At 37.5% G+C, this 20,065-nt stretch overlaps 1 protein-coding gene across 3 annotated transcripts in view; it reads left to right on the forward strand.

Moving 5' to 3' along the window:
• The window catches only part of LOC143150923 (semaphorin-1A), a 715,101-nt gene that overhangs the window by 687,149 nt on the left and 7,887 nt on the right, over positions 1-20,065 (forward strand). For 2 of the 3 annotated variants that reach the window (XM_076319521.1, XM_076319523.1), the window contains exons 10-13: positions 1,706-2,054; positions 3,874-3,965; positions 4,072-4,170; positions 5,573-5,857. In XM_076319521.1, coding sequence (XP_076175636.1) covers positions 1,706-2,054; positions 3,874-3,965; positions 4,072-4,170; positions 5,573-5,857 — 825 coding nt within the window. The remainder of the gene's footprint in view (positions 1-1,705; positions 2,055-3,873; positions 3,966-4,071; positions 4,171-5,572; positions 5,858-20,065) is intronic. The other variant, XM_076319522.1, reaches the window with a different exon arrangement.

The following is a 20,065-nucleotide window of genomic DNA, read 5'->3' on the forward strand; positions in this document are numbered from 1 at the left end:
TAACTAATAACCGTTGATTAACAATTTCTGGTTTCCAACAGGTATTCGGAGATTGTAATTGGTCGGGACACCACGCACAGTCTTTAATCCTTAACGAGACAGTGGCGCAGCGTGCAATACCCGTTTAATTAGCGACTAGAAAGTTGAAGTTCTGTTAATTGAATTGTCGTGTACGATGCGATACGAATTTGAACTTGAATAGGATTTGTAATATTTTGAAAGATGTTCAATGTTAGAGGGTAGTTTGATAAATTCGTTAAATTTGAAGGAATGAAAATGTTCAATTCTCCAAAATTTTATAATCACGTTGAATTTAATAATATCGTTGAATTCGAAGGAATTAAAATTTTCAATTCTCATGAAAATTTAATAATCACGTTGAATTTAATAATATCGTTGAATTCGAAGGAATGAAAATTTTCAATTCTCCAAAATTTTATAATCACGTTGAATTTAATAATATCGTTAAATTCGAAGCAATGAAAATTTTCAATTCTCCAAAATTTAATAATTACGTCTGTACAATATTTGTCACGATACTTGGAAATATCGATTGTGATTTTAATACATTTTACGATATATTTTCTAGACTTGATAATTTTTTATTTACGCGCGTTGAATTTTTGTACGAGGTATATTATTTCGTTTAGAAACAAAAGTATGAATATCGTTGCTGCATTGAACGTATACTTTGAATAAGATTCGAAGAATGTCTTTTAAGATTCCAACATCATTTACCGTGACATTAATCATGTACTTTGAAAAAATGTTCAGAGAATGTACATTTCTAAGATGTTTTCTGCGAGACGATAATATACGATTGTTTATTATATTAAGAATTCAATGAGGTAGTCGGAAACAGTCGTTCCTTAAAATACACGTACTTATATATTGAATTTTTCATCGAAATACTGGGTATTTAGTATCTCTATCAAAAGATGTTTAATCAGACATACCAAAACGAATATCGTTTGGTCGATCGAGATAAAATGGTAATTATCGTACCATTCCCATATTGAGTCTTCCTTCGAAATCCTTGCATGTATAATATTCCTATTAAAAAATACTTAACACTAGAACTAGCGATAGATTTCGGTATATTAAGGTGTTTCTTATACGTGTCTCAAAAAAATCGATTATTGAGAAGAAAAACTTGTGAAATTGATTATATCTATAAAATAGAAAAAGTTGATTATACCTATAAAATAGAAAAAGTTGATTATACCTATAAAATAGAAAAAGTTGGTTATACCTATAAAATAGAAAAAGTTGATTATACCCACAAAATAGAAAAAGTTGATTATACCTACAAAATAGAAAAAGTTGATTATACCTATAAAATAGAAAAACTCTTGTGAAAATTTTCCATGGAATTTAAAAGAAATTTGTAAAGGCAGTTGAAACCAGTCCTTCTGACTGATCGGTAAATCTAGTGTTAATTATACATGCCAAAGTAGCATTTGGTCGATCGAGATAAAATAACGATTATCGAATAATTCTTTGGTGGGAATTACGTCGTCGAGGGTTTAATCCTTCGCTGGTCGGTAAATTGAAAATGGCGGTACACCGGTGAAGCACCCTGACCCCCTTGCGCCCACTCGACTCACAAAAATCGATGGTCGCGATCAACGTGTTAAATTAACCAAATAAAACCGGCCGCTCGTTGGAAGTATTTTATCGAGCGATTTGCAATTATTTCCAACAGAGTCGACTAGTGACGTCACGGAAGGTGTTTACGCCGGTGAACGTGATCGACTGGTTTACGGTGTGTTCACCACCCCCGTGAACTCGATCGGCGGCTCGGCCGTCTGCGCGTTCTCCATGAAGAACGTCCTTGAAGTCTTCCAGGGTGCGTTCAAGGAACAGGAGACCATAAACAGCAACTGGCTGCGTGTACTTCCGGAAAGGGTGCCCGAGCCGAGGCCCGGCGCGTGCGTCAACGACTCCAGGACACTTCCAGACATTACCGTGAACTTCGTGAAAGCACATCCCCTCATGGACGACGCGGTTCAGTCCTTCTTCTCATTACCTGTGATAACCAAAGTCAGCTTCAAGTGAGTTCTCCCTTTTCTTAACGCACGTGTCGCGTTCAACGAAGCAATCGGGTAGTACCGATGTCCTCGTAATGGGAAAAATCGGGGCTTGAAAGTTTTAAAGGCAGAAAAGGTTCTTTTTGCTTCCACGCGTTGTTTGTGATACGCGAAAATCACTTTGGGAATAAATTATTTACTTTTGAATATATTATTTTGAATAAATTATTTAGGGGATAAAAAAAAAAGATTTACTAGAGACTAACGATGAAAAGTGTATTCGGTGCACCAAGTGCATATTGCGAGCTTGTGAATTGCAGACACTTGATGCACTATATATATATATGGATAGATTGTATTTCCAGTTGTTTCAAAAGTTTTTTTTGTATTTCTAGTTATCGTAAGAATCACATTTATTTTTGTTATAGTATTCTTAATAGAGACGCAGTTTTTAATTCGTGACAAATTACCCCGTATGCGAGGTCAATTTTTATTTAAATTACCAATTGTTGTTGATAGATAAATTTGGTTTTTCAATTACATTAAGAGTACAATTAATTTGGAAATATTAAACAAATTATTAGGTAAAGAGCTACCGATTCGATTATGATAGTTAAAAGAATCGTATTTGAAGTAACATTGATGGAACAGAATATTGATTAAAAATTAAGACAAGCTCCGATCTCTCCTATTGTTTTTCAAACAATTTAGGTGATCTTATCGACCCTAAAGAATTGAATAAACTTCAGAAACGAAAGAAATAGTAACAGTATTATCTTTTGTATTTAAGACAGCGTCAATTCTAATATAAAAACAATTCTCACAACTACACCTGCGATGCAGACATTCAAGAATCGTACATTATGCAAATAAACTGTCGAGAATTTAAAAATCATAATTAAATACCGAATAAACTTAATAGCAATGGCTGGAGGAAAAGTCTTTACGGAAATTCATTCGCTTTATACCGACGTAACATGTTTACATTTACAAGATACACACTAGCAGAAAAAGGTCATTAAACAAAAATAGTTACCCATCATCGATTAAGTGTCGAATAAATTCTAATTACGATGAAATAAATTTGTATTTCCATAATGACTTTCTTATGAACTTTCTGTATGAAACTTACAGTATAGATTCGGATATAACATCGCTAACACGATGCAAGTATCGTGATTTATTTACATTGCAAAAACGTGCATTCCATCACCTCGATCGCCAAAAGTACTAATTTCGAGGAATAAATAAAAAATATTCCAGCTCGTGTTTGGTAAGATCTATTTCCTTCGTTCCGGAGTTTAGAATCAATTCATAAAGCCCCAAGACACAAATCGGATGATTCCTCGTGAAAAAGTATAAAAATAAATATAGAATTATTGTTTCTCCTTCAAGCCTTAGTTTTCGAGAAAATCAAATTTAAAATTTCTTTGCATACTACAAGGACCACAATTTCACAAATTCTATAATCCAAATAATAAAATATTCTTGGTAAAATATTCCTATCAATCGTTGCTCCAATTCACTCGTCAATGTTGCATAAAAATCGTTCACTCGGCCATAAATGCGTATCTACGAAACGAATCTTCAAACTGGATTTTCTCGGAAACTAAACCTCGAACGAAAAAGAATTATTCTGCCATCTTTCTTCATATTTTCTCGCGAAGAGTAATCACTCGATATCCACTCGTACATACCATTCAGAAGCACCCTGTATAATTTCAATAACCGATGGAAACACGCGTGAAAAATGCTATCGTTTCCATTTCCTTTATTTTTCTTAATTTTTCCTTAAATTACTCCGTACGACGTAATTTTAAACGCCGACGATTAAAGCGAACAGTGCATACAGTTACAGGTTTACCAAAGTCGCTGTAGATTCTCAGGTAAAGGCACTGGATGGTAAGGCCTACGACATCCTCTACATCGGAACAGGTGAGTACACACACACACACACACACACGTGATCCTGGCACACGCGACAAACGCGAACGCGCGTGTCCGACGGATTTAATTAACATAATTTTATAATTATCCCCAGACGACGGCCGGGTGCTCAAAGCGCTCAACACGGGCGCACTGGATTCTCTGGTGAACGTTAGCCAGGTTATCGTCAGCGACGTTCAAGTGCTGAAATACGGTGAGCTGCTCGAAAAACAAAAAATATCCTCGTTTCTTCGCTGCGTAAATAACGCACGACCTATGTGAAATTCAACGATTCGATCGTACGCATCAGATAACCATCGACCCAATTACAATGCAAAGCAGGGAATTTCGGGACGTCGCTGTTACGATCGAATCACAAATCTAAATTTCAATTCTCAGAAATTTAATCAATCCCTCCCCCCCTCGTGGTTGAATGATACGCGAACCCCGTGTCGCGCGATCCGATTTTTTTCCCATGGAAAACAAAGAAAAAAAAAACAAAGAAAAAAAAATTGAGAGGAAAAAAAGAGTGATCTTCCGTGTCGTCTCCTCCATCGCGCGGCATTGACTTTTAACGAAAAAAGGAAAACAGGGAAATAGCGTTTGCTCTTCGACTCGTTGAATGAACTGTCACGGACTTCCAAGCAAATATTCGATTATTCGTATGATTTATTCTACCGCGCATGTCGCGACGAAGCGAGGCGAAAATTTACGTTCGACACGACGAAACGAGTAATTCGAGCGAAACTAAATACAGATTCGGGAGATGTATTTCTGGTTGTTTAACGGGGTGCGACTAAATCAGAGGGAAACATTAAAATGATAAAGTAGAATTTGAAGAAAATAAGAGGCGCGTTGAATATTATTTTCTTTCGTTCGTCGAACAGTTAGACATGGAAAAATTGCCAACCTGCGAAGATTTTCAGAAACGAGATCGATCCTTGTTATTTTTGCGTTTCGATCGAATATTGAATTTCGTACGCGGTCGATAGCGAACAATCAACACTAACGTTTTCTGTTCTTTCTTCGTTGAGTCCTCTTGGAGAAATAAGTTCATTAATTGCTAAAGTAAAAATCACAGAAATAGAAAATTCCAATGGAACCTGTAACGTTTCTTTGAAAGTGTATTTGAAAAGAACGATTAGAAGTATCATCGAGTTCCTTCGATTCCGTGAATTGTATTTTTCAAAGAGAACCCGCGAAACAAAATAACGTAAACGTTAATATTAACCGACTGGTAATACACCTGTCGGACACTTGTGCGATTAAACGAGCACGAAATCGTTAATATTAATAAGAACATTAATAATGCTTCTTCATCGTGCAGAAATTGTACACGTTAAAAGGCAAAAAGGAACGATAATGATACAGTATCGGTACATAATAATAATAATAAGAAAGTAAAGTTAATTACGCGTTCGGTACAAATGCAAGGTAGAGGTATAAGTTGTTATTAATCTGATCTCGGAAACAATGTAAGAAGAGTGGAATGAAAGAATGTGAAATAAGTGGAGGAGAGAAGTAACGGAGAGAAAAAATGGTGGAGGATAAATACGTAAGACGATAAATAACGTTCGTAAGAAGGTGAAGTAACGAATGATCTCTGTCGCGTTCAGGTCAAGCGATTAAGGATCTTTTGGTAGTCCATCTGGCCGGTGAGGCGAGCAAGTTGGTCGTGTTCGCGGACTCTGAGATTCGTGCTGTGCCCCTTTACCATTGCGATGCCCCGGCAGCAGCCACCTGTGCATCCTGCGTGGCACTTCAGGATCCTCATTGTGCCTGGGATGCCACCAAGAACCTATGCGTGGCCGTCTCGACGAAGCTCCACGACAGCGACGCCGACAAAACCCTGTTCCAGAACATCACGAACGGGAAACACAAAGGCTGCGGCTACGAACTAGGTAATTGTCACTAACGTCAATTCACCGTATATTAGAGTACAAATGTTCGAAACCTTTCGATTTGATACCAAAAATTATGAAACGTTGTACGACGCACACTTGTCGCTCGCTTGGATTCTTTTCTTTCGTTCTCCAAACTCTGACGCAACGTTCTCCCGCAACAAACATGCCGTATCCCGCGAGCACTCGGCATGGGTAATCCGTTCGTTCGAAGCATTCAGCTTCCCCGGAACACGGACGAACGGTTTTAGAGACTGCATGGATTGATTTTTTACCTCGAAGGCATATGTGTATATTTACATTAGTCGAGAAAAATATATATATGTATATATTTGTCGAGAAAAAAAAAAATATATGTATATATATTAATCGAGAAAAAAATTATATATGTATATATATTAATCGAGAAATATATATATTAATCGAAAAATATATATACATTAGTCGAGAAATATATGTATATTAGTCGAAAAATATATATACATTAGTCGAGAAATATATATATATATATATTAGTCGAAAAATATACATACATTAGTCGAGAAATATATATATATATATATATATATATTTCTTTTTTTCTCGACTAATTTTATAGATTACTCTGAAACGAGTTTGAGCAAGATCCAGGTACACTGCGAAGAGACTTATCGAAGATTATCTTGTTTGCGCTAGTTTGAAGTAACTAGCGTTACGAGATTACCAAGAACGCTCGATAATGCACACACATCGCAAAATAACGTGAAATTAATATTCGTTTTAACGCGGAGCTTGTAAAACGATTTCAAAAATGAAATACTTATACCTTTTTCTACCATTTAATGCCGCATAGACGATCCACACGGAGAAAATGTTTTAATTTTTCAATGAAAAATATTTTCATCGGAATACCTTCTTCCCGACCAGCTCCTAGTTGTCGCGCAGTTGGAACGCCAGATGGTGCAAACGCTATTCTTATTTTATAACGACTCGCGCGACCTGTTGCGTGTAGGTTATACGTAACGGAATTTATACGATACATATTTTAATACATAGCTATTCGTTCTTTGTATCGATAACCATTTGTAAACTTTAAGGGAATACTATTTAAACATCGTGGTTTCGTCGACGAAGCATTAATATTTCAGAGAGAATCGTCGCGTACAAGTTACATTTATCGAATTCATTTTCAAATCGCAATTGCGCGCATTTAATGACGCGCATCGATGCATTTCCTGTGTTCATTTTTCTGGATATTTTTAACGAATAAGCTAACTTTAAAATACAAAATAGATATTTGGAAACAAACGTTTATTTTTTTACATTAATTATCAGGCTGTTGCCCCTCTCCTTAAAAATACAATTTATCGAATAAGTGAACGCGTTGCAAACATAGTAGCTACACTAAATTCTACTAAATCATTTTAACCGACTTCGATCAAAAATATCAATACTTCTAAAGTATTCTCGTATTGGATTGGATTCAATCACAATACGAATCGATACATCACAATAGTATCGACATATTCGAGAAAAATTATCCTTGAAAAATTCTAAAATCCCCTCGCACTATTAAGATCATTGGAATGCCATCTATGAGCAGAATACGAACAACATCGACTAATTCCTGGTCCCAAGTGCCTAAAACCTCCGAACCTATCTCCTACGATAGATCAGTCGCATTCAAGTCAGATGTCTACGTTCGTCAAGTAGCTTTACTTCGCTGCAGTAACACCATCTAGCGTTTCAACCGCGCGACATCTAGTAAAGCTCGTGGGAAGCAAAAGACGATGCGTCGAACGCGTCGTATTCCTAACGAACTGGACGAACTAACCTAACCCTTTGACCACGCACTTCGACGCGCGCCGTGTGCGGAAGACCCGTTCACACGTTGAGCGTGTACGCAACCTGAACGCCCATAGGCGTTCACCGTACACCGAGTGTCCATAGGCGTCGAAAGCCAAATTTGGATGAATATCTCCGATTCGAAAAACGACTCGAAGTTCCGATTCATCGACGTAACGCTTTGCGACGTTAAGTATCCCGTTACGTGGTATAGTTAGCGCGACAGCTTGGCCCTATTTAGCTCCATCTCTCTCGAAGTTGCGTGCCCCGATGCAAGTCTCGATAGAGTTAGCCAAAGAGGAAATATCCAAAGTTTTCGTTCACCCGGGCGGCAGTTCCGTTTAAGGTCGGCTTTCGCGAGCTCGGGTAGCACGATTGTTAGAAAGCTGTGCACGATACGCCGTGATGGATCATCTAGGAGCTTCCTTCGTTCAACAACCGTAACGGTGACTTGTCTACTTAGCAACCGAGCGCTTTATTTCGTCGCTTTTTCGCGTTGCCCTCGCACGTGATAGATACCTAGAGAAAAGTCATCCGTGAGAATCCACCACGCTTACCGATCGGTTTCACGGCCGGTGGAAGCGGAGTTCCGACGGAAGAGTTTCATTCGTGGATCAACCGTTCAGAAACAGGAATTTTCTCAACGCCCCTTTCGCGTAACCGCGAGATCCCGTATACGGTTGTGAATACAGTCTCGTTCGCCAGCCGCCATGTTCTTTGGCGGAGACGTTCGTGAATTTGAAGCCGGTGGAGAACTGGTGGTGGCAGAACCTGTAGTTGTTCAGAGAAATGTTCGAGGATCTCCTCTTGCGAAACTAGAATACCCTCGTTTAATACTTTAATAACATCGATCCATGTTTCTTGATATAGTACCGAAACTGTTTTGGAATGTACGACGCTCGGATGGTCGACCTAATAGATTTTAATTAGCATTGTTGGATCGATAGGATCGTAATATTTCGTGTAAGTGTTTCGAAAGACAATGACCCGCCTGATTATTAGAGTACGTCGTTTCCTGATACTTGAACATTTTCTTCGTTGAGTTTCTCTATTTATGATTTCACACGAATGATTTTAAGTCGTACGATTGGTGTAGGAAATAATTGTCAATAGTTTGTACAACACGGTCGATAGTTTTTTAATCAACCAAAACGTGCGAGAAATTCATATTAGGTATGCTCTGCTCTTCGAATTTAACGAAGAAGATTTTATTAATTAAGAACTTTTTAGAAACCTAGTTCAACGACTTGGATGTATTAAAATCGACGCTGGACGAGTGTTTGAAAATAAACCGATCGATATCTACGAACGGAGCAACGATAAACTAGTTTACATATTTTCCTCGAAGAGAATTTACTTGAACAAAAATACGCAAAGGCTTGAGTGTAAAATGGTTGACAATCAAAATTGCTTAAAATCGTTTCTAAAGTTTCTAATATTTATAAAAAAAATTACATACTTTAACTTCTTGTTTCAAAATATATTACATCTGACCCTTTTCGAACCGACATCCACCGATCTCCATTCGAAGCTCGAAATAAAACGTTTCACCAGTGTTGTGACAAATTTTGTCCAGAATTTGTCCTTCCAGAGGTTATAATTTCTCTTTTAGAGTCCATGACGAATCACACGAATCAATTTCGCTCAATTCGAATCCTTAAAAACTCGACCATTGTCTTTTTCGATTTATTTGCTCGTGTACACGTTTCCGTTAAGTTAAAGAGAATCGTCCGAGTTTGCAAATTAACAGTCGCACAATGGAACAAAAATTCTGAAAATCCGACAATGATTCGAAAACCTACAATATTCGATCATTAAAGTATAGTTACTAACATTCTTTAATCGAATCAGCGGTGAATAAAACCGTTGGAATGCCGAGGTCGGTCTCGTGTAACTTAAAGTTGCCCATTGGGCAATTTATGAACATTTTTGCTGCATTTCACGATTTTTCTCGCTTCGCAAATTCCTTCCCAATGGCCCGATAAATCATCAAACGAATCGATAAAAAATTTATTAAATGTCTAAGAAAATGTTTCTTTTTCTTCCGGATTAGAAAAGCTAGAGCAACTCTCAAAATTTTGGAAACAAAATTTTGTTACGATGCACTAACGACACGATCAAAAGTGTTGTCGTTTTTTCAAGGCGGTAAAAGAAGCCGAGTATATCTAAATATTGCAATATTTTACAAATATCTTAATACATCAATCTTTGATCCAAAGTTAAACGTTCGTTAAACGAACGAATGGTATTAATTTTACTTTTAAATTCCATACAATAAATTTCACGTATTATGAAAAATACACTTGCATATTTTCGTTCTCTAATCGAATTAATCAACATTGCAGAATCTCAAATACAAACTTTGAACTTACTCGTCTAAATACTGCAATATTTTATAAATATCGTTAATACACAATTTTTCATCCACCGTTAAACGAACGAATGGTATTAATTTTACTTTTAAATCCCATACATTAGATTTCATGTATTATGAAAAATACACTTGCATATTTCCGTTCTCTAATCGAATTAATCAACATTGCAGAATCTCAAATACAAACTTTGAACTTACTAGTCTAAATACTGCAATATTTTATAAATATCGTCAATACACAATCTTTGATCCACCGTTAAACGAACGAATGGTATTAATTTTACTTTTAAATCCCATACATTAGATTTCGTGTATTATGAAAAATACACTTGCATATTTCCGTTCTCTAATCGAATTAATCAATATTATAGAATCTCAAATACAAATATCGAACTTACTCTTCTAAATACTGCAATATTTTACAAATATCGTCAATACACAATCTTTGATCCACCGTTAAACGAACGAATGGTATTAATTTTACTTTTAAATCCCATACATTAGATTTCGTGTATTATGAAAAATACACTTGCATATTTCCGTTCTCTAATCGAATTAATCAACATTGCAGAATCTCAAATACAAACTTTGAACTTACTAGTCTAAATACTGCAATATTTTACAAATATCGTCAATACACAATCTTTGATCCACCGTTAAACGAACGAATGATATTAATCTTACTTTTAAATCCCATTGTGTATTACGAAAAATGCACTTGCACTCCAATCGAATCAATCACCACTGCAGAACCTCAAACACAAACTTCGAACGTACGCTCTCGGCATTCCAACGCCATTGTTTCCATCCAATCGGATGGTAGAACCTCGTCGTTCGTAACTTCCCAAAAAATGATTAGTTCCCGAGATGTCTTATTTGAAATGTTTGGCAAGGCCTTCTACGGCCCACGGGTCTAGAAACGTCCCCGAAGATGAAACGTCCACTCGCGTACCATTTCTCTCGTAACTCGGCGCGCCGAATCTATACACGCGAAAGGAACTCACCGTCTTCGTATTTCATACGGGGTTATCAGTCACCATCAATTTTCCGCTGTAATCAAATTCGCATCGGGCAGCTCGCGCGGCGAGCGAGAAACCGAGCGTAAGCGGTGTGCAACGCCGTATCGGTGCATCGCGACCGTTTATAAACGCGTTTTCCTCGCCCAAGGGACCATAACGGCTACTTAGTTGCTTCGCGGAGCATTTCGATCTTTTTCTACCCGCCCCGTTCTTTCGAGCAGGTGTCGGGCCCCGGGTGCTCGACTTCCGGTTGCGTCGACGACAGTGAATTTTTCCACCGGTGTGATCCCGGTGTTCAACCGATGAATAGAGACACCCCACACACCGCGCCGCACCGTTTGCTTCGCGATTCACTTTTTGCGAGACGAGAGAGACACGATCGAAGTGTATGTAGATGCGATAGCCTGGCTATCGCGCCGATGTAAATGTATCCTGGAATCGATTTATGACATTCGACACGGTGTACAACAACGTCACGTTGGCTAGAGGGTACACAGTATGCTCCAGGGGGAGGGTACGGCTTGGGGGATAAATTGGAATTTATGCATCGGTTTATTTCGTCCGATACGCCGCTAACGAGCGTTACTTCGTCGTTCGACCAACAACGAAACTCGTCGAGAGAGAAAGAGAGAGAGAGAGAGAGAAGCGATCCAGTCTTCAAGGAACCGATAGCGATCGGTTCTCGGTGAAAATCGATCCAGAGGAGCAATCGAATCGAAGTGATGCCGTTGCTTCAAGGCTTAGAGGGTAACGCTACTTATTCGTCGTTACGTTCGCGGACACGAGTGTGGTCCAATTTCTGTTGAAACTTTACGCGCTTTACTTAAATGGGGGAGCGTTCGTTCGGCTGGAAGTACAATGGAACCTCGATAAATGCCACCGCGGTGATTGCGGGAGGGTATCTACCGTTGACTGCTGGAAGAGTCACTTAACAACGAGCAAAGTTGATAGGAGACCGAACGGTTAACAATCGACCATTGAGAGTGATGTTATTGCAATGACTCCGAAAAGTATTCTTACGTCGTACTGTAAGGAATATATCGGGTTGTTCGGAAAGTCATTTCGTTTTTCAAAATGGTGAATATATAATTTCATAAAATGTTTATACACTCTAAAAAAATGGTGTTTTCTTTTCACCAAAAAAAATGAAATGACTTTCCGAACAACCTAATATATATTGGGAGACTGATTTTAATGAAAGTTTTGCGCGTAAAGTGTAATAGTAGATGTATGGAGAAATTTATTTATCCGTAGAAAATTTCTTCGAGAAGATGAAATCAAGTCTTGAAGGTTTAAAGGTTTTATTTTAATGTTACTTTTCTTGGGATTTTTTGCAATGGAATGATAGAGCACTAGGAGTTGTTATTCGTGTGAAAAGTTTTGCCCTATTTCGCACTGTTACAAAATTGTAGTTGAAGAATCGAAGAGAAAGTGTACTTGAATGATGATTGAAAAGCTTGCAATAATTTTCATTTTCTTTATAACTTCGTAATGCGTATAACAAAAATTTTCTTACAAAAAATGTTGAGTTTCCAGTGCTCTATCGTTCAACTGTGAAAAAAGTCCCCCAAAAAGATTGTATTAAAGAAACGAAGAAATGTTGAATTTTCAGGCTTTGATTTTATCCTCTGGAGAACACTTTTTGTCGATGAAAAAAATTATCATACGCGGCGGCCAGTATACTTTATATGCACACAAAGTTTTATTAAAATTAGACTCGTGGGTTAGGGGAATTTCCTTATCGTATAGTGTGCGAATACTTTTTTCAGCTACCCTGTATATCCCCGGGGATTCTCGTTGGATCGATCACCTCGATCATCGAACGAACTTCGATACTCGCAGGAGGAAATTCGTTTCATTTTTTTTTTTTTTTTTTTTTTTTGTGACTATCGAAGTCCTACCGTAATCGGAAAACTGAAACTGAACTTCAGGCTGAACTTGGAGAGAATCGAAAAAATTGTCAATCTTTGGAAATACCCTTTTTCAATTTTTGTGGGCTCGAGAGTGAGAGTACGGTTAAATATTCGTTGTTGGTTAAATTAGGAGAATAATTAAAGGTGAATTAAACATACTGAAATAAAAAAAAAGTTTCTATAAACGTACGCACGATACGACCTTCTACGCCAATTGTTTTTGTCTTCCAGTAATTTTTTATGGTAAGCTTCAACTTTTTACGAATAACGTTTTGTCTTGCGTGCAACAGTCAATTTGAACAATACCTAGTACTTTTGAAAAGTTAAAAAGGTCTACGATAAAACATTTAGAATCCTATATTAGAATAAAAAATGCCCACTTTGAATAATTATTGCTACGAAGATAATCGAACTGGTATAATAAAAAAATAGGTGTAATTCGAAAACAAGATCATATTGGACATGTATGTTTATATAACCTTTTCTTCTTATTTTGTTGAGCTGAATTTTCCTTTTAAGTTATGCTCACATATTTTGGAATACCCTGTGTAGAATTTATCTTGGCAAATAATATCAAAATACGATAAAAGAAATGAAACAAATCCTTCGCGATTAAGCTCTTTTTCGTTTTAATTTGTTTTCACAAATTATTCATTTCGATTCGCGACTACATCAAATTTACGAACAAAAAATTATTAATATCAACGAATACTTTCGGAAACATTAATACGAATATTATTACACAGTATACGCCCATCCGCGATGATCGTGAAAATTTTCAAGGAGACGTTTAAATCGACGAAATTTGTTCCGTAGCGAATAACAATGTAATGAACATCGATGGAAAAACACAACGAATGCATAAAATCTTGTCGAGTGAAAAATGTACTCATGAATGATTTTCGAAACTATTTTCGTTCGATATAACCGGTTAAAAGAAATGATTTTTCTCCACAAATTGTTTCATGTTTCCTACCAATTTCGAAATATAAAATAAAAACGAGTAACAACTCGCTGTTCGAGGATTGATTTTGTCCCATTAAAGCGGAGCTCGAAACCCCTTTAGCGTGTCAATTTCAAACGTGTCCCAAAATTCATTAAATACACACGTAGGAGCCTGTATTTGAACGAATCATCATTTCGAATATTTCGTATGAAAAACGTTTTGTAGTATCCACGACGTCTATAGTCGTACAAGGACCCATTGGCTCGAAAATTTAAAAAACTCAGTATCACCGAAACAATTTTCCAAACGCGCGTGCAATGATATTCATCCGTTTCCGTCAATAAGTTCCAGCAAGCCCTTAAATTTTTTATCTATAGTTTACGTCGGTCGTTTCTGTATTTATCGTGGTTGATAATCACACGATTTACATAACAATACCAGATGCACACAGATTTTATTAGCTTTCACGCAGAAACGCACGCGATTCGCTTGCATAAGGCATGCTACTACTCTCGCATATCATGATGGCGTACCACTACCAAATGAACATATTTGCGTTAGATCGTTTTATAACGTTTCGTGCATTTAACTATGCAAACTTTTTGCACAATCTGAGAATACATAAACATACTCTTATCGGCTCGAACCGATAAGATACCCGTCGCTGATTTACATTCGGTTTTTTACCAAATTTGATATTTTCACCACAATTTTTTTCACAATCTAAGTATACATAAACATACTCTTTAAGTATCTCCCGATAAGATATCCGTCGCTGATTTACATTATATTTCCACCAAATCTGATAGAGAAGAATTACTCTATGTTTGTTGAAATATTGAGTACAATTTTCTAACATCAAAATCTTCAAAACTTGGATCTATTGAAATTATCTTCTCCTCTTAAACAAACTGATTCCTATGGTAGAAACATCGGGACAATTTGGCGATAGAAAAAACTCGTACAAAAATATAACCACACCATGGATAATATCTTTATCTACATTTTGTCTTCGAGTATAATTCGATTAAACGTAAAGAACAAGTGACATTGCGCGCGAACGACAATAACATAACAGTTGTAGTAGCATAGCCAAGTTTCTGTATCTCTTTCGGTAAATTGCTATCGTACAATGCAGTTTAGGCAAGATTTGTAATTGCAAAGACCTTTCAGCGGGACATGTTCCTTCTTAAAATGGTCGCACTTTTCTCGTGGCCAAAGTGCAAAGGAAAACTCTATGAACGGAAGTCGCGCTTTCATTTGCTACCGCAAATGGAGCAACCGCAAGTAGCGCGACCCTCCACGCTGCGCCATTTCGTTCGCTTGACCGCTAATGGAACTGATTTTTTCTTTTTTTCCCCCCCCCTCCTTTTTTTTTTTTTTTTTTTTTTCCCCTAACCGCCCTAGAAACGACCACAAATGGCCCGACGCTCGGTTTTCACGCGTCGAGCCGCCGTGGGTCACCGGTGAGTCACACAATACCACATTGAAAAGAAACGCTATCGGTGGTTTGGAGCAGCTTCCGTGTCAACAATAGCGTCGGACAAATTCGAGCGACTCGATGAATCGAGATTTTTTTCGACACAGATGTCCGAATCAACGTCTTAATAATTTTCTCCCGCTTTACCGCGAGATTTGAATTCTTTCAACAAAGATCGAGCCGCGTTGACTTTGAACCGCACCGTGTATAATTTTTTCGAAGATTGTAAACGAAATTGCAAAATATTACTCGTTGTAATAAATGGATGAAAAATATGTTACAGAAATGACATAGTGGGTGAGAAGAAATTTTATAACATCTGCGTAAACGGAAAATATATATGTTACGGTTCTGCAATCATGTGTATTTCAAAGTTGTAGAGATATTGCATTGTGTCGATCGAGGAAAAAAAGTTTTTGTTAATTATTATTCGAAACTTTCAAATTATACACAAAGGGTGATTTGTTGCTAAGAAGAGAACGTGTGGTAGACGATATCGGTAAATAAGTAAAACGAGTATTTTAGTCATTGGTCGATAATTCTGTTTGGAAAATTTGTAAGAATCTATACAAAACTCGAATATCAATACGGAAATAAATTCTCTTAATGATTCAATCGTGTGAAATATTTGCAACTGGCATTTCTAAATCAAAAATACAGTATATGGACGAAAATTGAATAACATTGTTTACAGAAGCTTAAAGTTGAAGCAGTAAATTTATCTTACTTTTGGATAAAGTATTCAAAAGAAATTTTAACAACGGAATTTTAGCCCGTATAATATACTACAAGCATTAGTGTTATTTTCAATACGAAACAAACGATAGAGAACATTTATTACTCTAGTTATCTTATTGTAAAACTTCGGCTTAATATTTTAAAAACGAGGTGGCGAACCTCTCCGTGACCGCGTATAAAAAATTACTTAAAAAACAAGTCAGCTAGGTACCGCGTGAAAATTGACTAAAAATATTGAGTAATACTTCAGCAGCTTCTCGGTATTTAGCAAGTACTTCGTAAATGTGACTATTATTACAAAGTCGTTACGCTTCGATATTCAATTTTCGTTCATTGTAAAAACTAAAATTGTTGCCACAAATAGGTACCTATAACGAAATACAATATAAACTCGACGCTTTTATTATTAAAATCCTCTCGAATCACTTACGAGAAACAAACATTCCTAGTCCAAAGTGTGAACTCGCGACATACAATTTCCCAAAATTCCGCAAATCTTACGTATCGTTTAAAAATCACATCGTTCTTCGACAAAAGTTTGTGAATTTTTTAAAAATATTCGTAGCGTACATTCATTTTCAGAAATTTCTGCATTCTTTAAATTCCAATTTCAAATTCGACCTATGCGGCACAGATTCGTAGCGATTAGCCTGAAACCTTGAGAAAAGCCAACGATCGAACAGTGGAATGTTCCCGATCGATTGTCGCAACCAGCTACGTGTTACGATATCGATGCACGCCGATGTAAAACGCGTTCGAGCGACGAGAGCAAGTTTTGATCCACCGCTCTTTTATTGGCCGCATGAATTATCCACGAGACGGAATTGCACGAAAAGCCGGTTTCGCTGAAAGTTGCCCGCGCTTACGCGGCCATCGCGGAAGAAAGTTGCCTCTTAAGGTACTCAGCGTTATTACACATAACTTCGAACGTATCGCCTTAAGAAGCATCCTTCGGTTACAGTGTCGTACGCGTCAAGATGAAAGTCGAGTGGCGAGCCACGACGTAACGAGTCGTACTTGTTGCGAGCTAACGGCGCCCGTTATTAAATCCGCGCAAAACGGATTAACCGGCGAGATCGGTATCGCGGGGCCGGCCAATTAATTTTAATCAGCCGTAATGGGTTTTTCGACGCTCGATAGTCGCGAGCAGCTGCTTAATTATTCGCGAAAAAATGTGCCGCGCCGAGCCGAGCCGCGCTGCTATCCGAGAGTGTACGGTTGTAAATACGTTGCGAAAGCAACACTCGGGATTGTTTCGTTGAAAAGTTGCATTCCGTTTCCAATGGCCGATACAATTAAAAACCACGAGCGAGCGTGCATTGTTTATTAGCGAGCCGATAGACCCGCCTGGCGCAATTAGGATGACTAAAGGATCATAAATGTATATTAAGTAAACGAGGTAGATCCGTATCGCGATCAGCTGCAACCAGTGTTCCTCGTTCCACGACTCTTGACAGCTAATTAATTGGCTGAAACATTGTACAGGGCTTGTTATTTTTTCTTTTCCTTTTTTTCTCTCCTTTCTTTCTTTCTCTTCGGCCACGGCAGGAAGATCTCGCGCATACTAATTAATACGAGACATGTACACACGCGCGTATCGGAGATTCGGTTTCTTGCGTATACACTACCGTTCAAAAGTTTCGTTACAAGTATCAAAGAGGTGGTAATTTGGAGAACTTTAACCGACAGGAACAGATGACACGATATTTTTTCGTTTCGTTGACATACGTTTTTCTTTTTGTCCAGTCATGTTCAGAGTTTCGATATTCTTGTTCGAGTGTGTTGTTTTTTAATTAGAATACGTTCTAAATATGGATTTTGGTAACGTTTCGATTTTCTGATGATCTCGTATACACTACCGTTCAAAAGTTTCGTTATAAGTCTCAAGGAGGTGGTAATTTAGAAAACTTTAACCGACAGGAACAAATGACACGATATTTTTTCGTTTCGTTGACATACGCTTTTCTTTTTGTCCAGTGATATTCAGAGTTTTGATATTCTTGTTCGAGTGTGTTGTTTTTTAATTAGGATACGTTCTAAATATGGATTTTGGTAAAGTTTCGATTTTCGAAAAGGTTTCTATGTTTTCTGGTGATCTCATATACACTACTGTTCAAAAGTTTCGTTATAAGTATCAAGGAGGTGGTAATTTAGAAAATTGTAATCGACACAACTAGATCACACGATATTTTTTCGTTTCGTTGATACACGCTTTTCTTTTTGTCCAGTGATATTCAGAGTTTTGATATTCTTGTTCGAGTGTGTTGTTTTTTAATTAGGATACGTTCTAAATATAGATTTTGGTAAAGTTTCGACTTTCGAGGTTTCTACGTTTTCTGGTGATCTTGTATGTACTGTTGGGAAACGAAGAGATCGATTTTTACTCGTTTTTCGTAACACAGAGGAGTGAGCGTGATTCACGCGAGAGTGTCATACTTCCTAAGACACAACGCCACGAGGAAACTCGATTAGAAGCGAGATAGATAACTTCAGCTTTCAACGATATATAGTTGGAGAAATTCCCCTAGAGTGCAGTCGTCCGTTAAAAGCTATCAAAGTTTTGAAAATAAATAGCAATCATTGTTTTGTACTTTGAAAGTTCGAGATTGTCCGCCCATGCAAACATTTTAACACTTTTGACTATCTCGAGGTCTTTTTTCGAAACAATTCGTAACTCCTACAAGAAAATATCGTGTTAATCAAAGGAACCTTGTACGTAAAAAGTATTAAAAAATTAGCGCGATAAATATTGCTTAAATATGTCGATTATTAATACAAAATTGAGACTTTAGAAGAGCTTCGATCAGTGATCGAACGGTTAACATTTATTTTGTTTAATTCCGTTAGAACTTGTGTTTGTTACTCAAAAAAGTATATTATAAATTTCTATATACAGCTTTTTTTATCGTTAACAGTATTTTCAATGTACAAAATACCTGTCCCCCAACAATTCCGGAATATTTATTTTCGTTTTGTATAAATTGACGACAATCCTTCGAAAACTGTTTTATTTCACCCACGTAAATACTTAAAGAAACCTATTGAAAACATTCCATAACTATTTCAACACCCGATTTACGATAAAATTATCAAGTTGTTCGTAAAGTCATTTCATTTTTTTTGGTGAAAATGGAACACGATTTTTTCAGAGCGTACAAGCATTTTATTAAATCACATATTCTCCATTTTGGAAAACGAAATGACTTTCCGAACCCAATATATTCAGTATAATACAATATCATAATTTCTAATCGCGTACACATATGTCCGTCCTCCTCGAATGGACCAAATACTTTTTCCTCCGTTTGTTACCAATTGTTTACCAAAACTAACGAGTCGAAAACATCGAAACACTTACGTCGACGAATCTGAAACCCCTGATCGCGTAACCTCGAAAAAAACCCGTGGTCAAGCGTTTCCTTAATACGTAACCTGCACCGTGCAAGAACTTTTCCAAGATCGTACGTAACGCGTATCGATCGAAAGTCGCGTCGTCGCCAAACCGTGACTTCCGGGACTCATTCGTCCGCCATTTTCGCACAGTTTCGTACGTTGTCCACGGTTCGTCGCGCGTTGTCCCGCGAAATACGAATAACACCATAGAAACTTCTTACCGGTAGTGTACGACGAGAGATCGATTTCCTAAGAGGAAGACACCGCTTGCGGAAAGTGTGCACGATTCCCCCGCGTTTCGCCGGGAAACGCAAGAACGTGGCGCGCTTATCACCGAGACACGTATAATTTTCTACGGCCGCAGACGTGCCTCGATAAACCCGTAGCGGAATAATTTCTAACTGTACAGAACCTATTCCGCTGTGCACCTTATCATGGGCACAGGTTGGCCGACTAACAAGCATTAGTCGCACGGAACCGGTACGACGTACGGTTCTTTGGATTTTTCCGCAGCTGGTTTG

Source organism: Ptiloglossa arizonensis, chromosome 9 (genome assembly GCF_051014685.1).
Source record: "Ptiloglossa arizonensis isolate GNS036 chromosome 9, iyPtiAriz1_principal, whole genome shotgun sequence".
NCBI lineage: Eukaryota > Metazoa > Arthropoda > Insecta > Hymenoptera > Colletidae > Ptiloglossa > Ptiloglossa arizonensis.